The 2,411-nt window shown below is 44.0% G+C and overlaps 1 protein-coding gene across 1 annotated transcript; it reads right to left on the bottom strand.

Annotated features, from left to right (window-relative positions):
* Positions 1-307: 307 nt before the first annotated feature.
* Positions 308-1,929, bottom strand: LOC103516810 (cytochrome P450 4C1). Its single transcript, XM_026829108.1, has 3 exons — positions 1,676-1,929; positions 1,109-1,279; positions 308-598 (listed from the first exon to the last, which is right to left on the bottom strand). The coding sequence occupies exons 1-3, from the start codon at positions 1,767-1,769 to the stop codon at positions 354-356; spliced, it is 510 nt and encodes a 169-aa protein (XP_026684909.1). The 5' UTR covers positions 1,770-1,929; the 3' UTR covers positions 308-353.
* Positions 1,930-2,411: the final 482 nt, after the last annotated feature.

The following is a 2,411-nucleotide window of genomic DNA, read 5'->3' as shown; positions in this document are numbered from 1 at the left end:
AGTTTTGAGGTCCCTAGAGCCTAAATCCAAAGTTTCAGCCATTGGTCCGTGTGTGTGTCTGTCTGTCCTTCTGTCTGTGTGTCTGTACTGTCTGTAAACAAAATATCTCGAGAACGGTAAGAGCTAGACTTGAAATTTGGTATGCAGCTGTAGTCAACAGAGTCCCCATGACGTCCACCATCTTTTCACCTGCAGTGCCCATCCCACCAACCTGACACCAATTGACCTTTGGGTCCATCCTAGGGAGGTGGCAATATTCCTGCAACTCCCCACAGATGAGACGGATGGAGCTGGGGATGCATAATGAGGAGGCCCCTGCTGCTACAACAACAACAACAACATGACTACGAGTATCATAGGCTGTCATCTGTAGAAGATCCTTTGTCCATCGAGGATTCTGTGCCCATAGAGAGTTCTGACTCCCTAGAAGAGTCTTTATCACATCTTTGTTTGAGAGTTAGAATGACTCCACCCTCGTTTTCAAGTACAATATTCTGAGCCAGTCTCAGGTTTTTCGGTTTGACTGTAGATCCGACGACATATCTCTTGAGTATTTTGGCTATGAGAATCTTCTGACTCATCATGGCTACTTTTTGACCTGAGGGAAAGAGAAGAAAACATCCATTTTGACATTGAGAATTGGTGTAGTAGGCCAGCCACTCACTATCAGGTGGTAGACCTGACGACAGTTACACCTAATCTGAAATCAGGTCCGCCCAATAGTGTGTGCTCATCAGGTAGACCTGATAGACGGACCTGTCAGGTCTACCTGATAGTGAGTGGCTGGCCTTAGAAGTTAAAACTTGTTACACTTACACTTGGTTTTTCTCATAAGGAAAATAAATTAGCTTTTTAGCTCCAAAATTTCTTGATAAAAAATTATCAAATATTCGTATTACCATTGATCCCAGGACCTCCGGTGTGCTAGTCTAGTGTAATATCCACTCGACCATGGAGATTGCTCTCAGTCGCTAATCTACGTTTTTTACTTTCTTATTATTATTATTAGTAGTATTTTTAGATGAGTGTTTCACCACCGTTTTTATTTCGTAGCAATGAAACAACTGCTACATTATTATTAATACTTTCTATTTTTCTCTGAACTTACCAATACAATTCCTAGGTCCGGTACTGAACGGTACATAAGCATAAGGATGTTTGAATTTCTCCAGGAACCTGTCCGGATTGAACTCAAGAGGGTTGGGGAAGTATTCTGGGATCCTGTGTTGCTCAAACACGTTAATGAAAATAGAACATCCGGCTGGTACCAGCATGTTAGCTGCAACATGAACAGTCTTCATTTAGATAAGTTGCTATTATCGTGAGAACTTGTGCTTGTTCTTTAAAAGCAGAGAGAACCCTTTGAAAACTGCCAGCTAGCTAGGCTGGTTTGCCTACTCTCTGTTTAACATCCCTCAGCCAGACTTTAGCCAGAATCCATTTCACCCATTGGAAAGGGGGTTTCGTTCATTAACGGGAGACCCATAAGAAGCCAAGTGGTAGAGTTGCAAAGAATTACACTTCACACTTAATAAAAGTTATGACGGTAAACCATTACATGGAAGTGCAGCCATCTTTAACTGGCTCGTCCTGAACCGCAGTCAACCATTTTGTGCTTGGTCTCTAAAAGCAGGGAGAACCCTCTTGTGTCGTTCGCGCCGAATATTTGACTCACGTGTTTTGAGCGGTGCATAGAGTTGTCTCGCGATGACAGGTACTGGTGGGTACAACCTCATGGATTCCTTGATACATCTCTCCAGGTAATCCATACTGGCGAGGGTTTGAATCGTTACAGGTCCGTCGTAGAAGCCCACTGATTCGGCCTCTTGAACAATTTTCTCTTGAATTTCGGGATGATGTCCCAGAGCGTACAGAGTCCATGAGGCTACCCCGGCCGTTGTGTCGTGTCCCTGAGGAGAGAAATGGTTTCTTCAAATTAAATTGATCCCAAGGGCAAGGTAAACCTAGACCCTTGATAAGGTACCTGAAGGCGGGATGATGTCCCAGAGCGTACAGAGTCCATGAGGCTACCCCGGCCGTTGTGTCGTGTCCCTGAGGAGAGAAATGGTTTCTTCAAATGAAATTGATCCCAAGGGCAAGATAAACCTAGACCCTTGACAAATGGACTGTACCTGAAGGCATGCGATGTGTTCCAATCCACTCGACAAAAAAATGTGTTCATCAATAACTTAATAGATGATCTGTTTTAGCAAACGAATAGTCCCTGACAAAAGCAGAGGTGGAGTTAAATTGAAACAAATGTCCCGGGCCCCCAAAAGCGTCAAATTCTTCGAATTTTGGTTTTGAAATTTTCATCGAAAACTGAACTCAAAAGAAACGTGCAAATTTCTTGACCCCGCCGGGAATCGAACCCGGGTCTCCCGCGTGCAAGGCGAGTGCAGTGACCACTA

The sequence above is a fragment of the Diaphorina citri genome, unplaced genomic scaffold, assembly GCF_000475195.1.
Source record: "Diaphorina citri unplaced genomic scaffold, Diaci psyllid genome assembly version 1.1 scaffold1670, whole genome shotgun sequence".
Taxonomy (NCBI): Eukaryota; Metazoa; Arthropoda; class Insecta; order Hemiptera; family Psyllidae; genus Diaphorina; species Diaphorina citri.
The sequence above is the reverse complement of the archived record's forward strand: the minus strand, read 5'-3'. Positions and strand labels throughout refer to the sequence as shown.

What these genes read in the sequence shown, in the direction of transcription:
- LOC103516810 (XM_026829108.1), bottom strand. Translation starts at nt 1,769, where the DNA reads ATGGATTACCTGGAGAGATGTATCAAGGAATCCATGAGGTTGTACCCA. An exon ending in CTATGCACCGCTCAAAACAC is followed by an intron (nt 1,280 to 1,675) that starts GTGAGTCAAATA and finishes TTCATGTTGCAG; the next exon opens with CTAACATGCTGGTACCAGCC. An exon ending in CGGACCTAGGAATTGTATTG is followed by an intron (nt 599 to 1,108) that starts GTAAGTTCAGAG and finishes TCTTTCCCTCAG; the next exon opens with GTCAAAAAGTAGCCATGATG.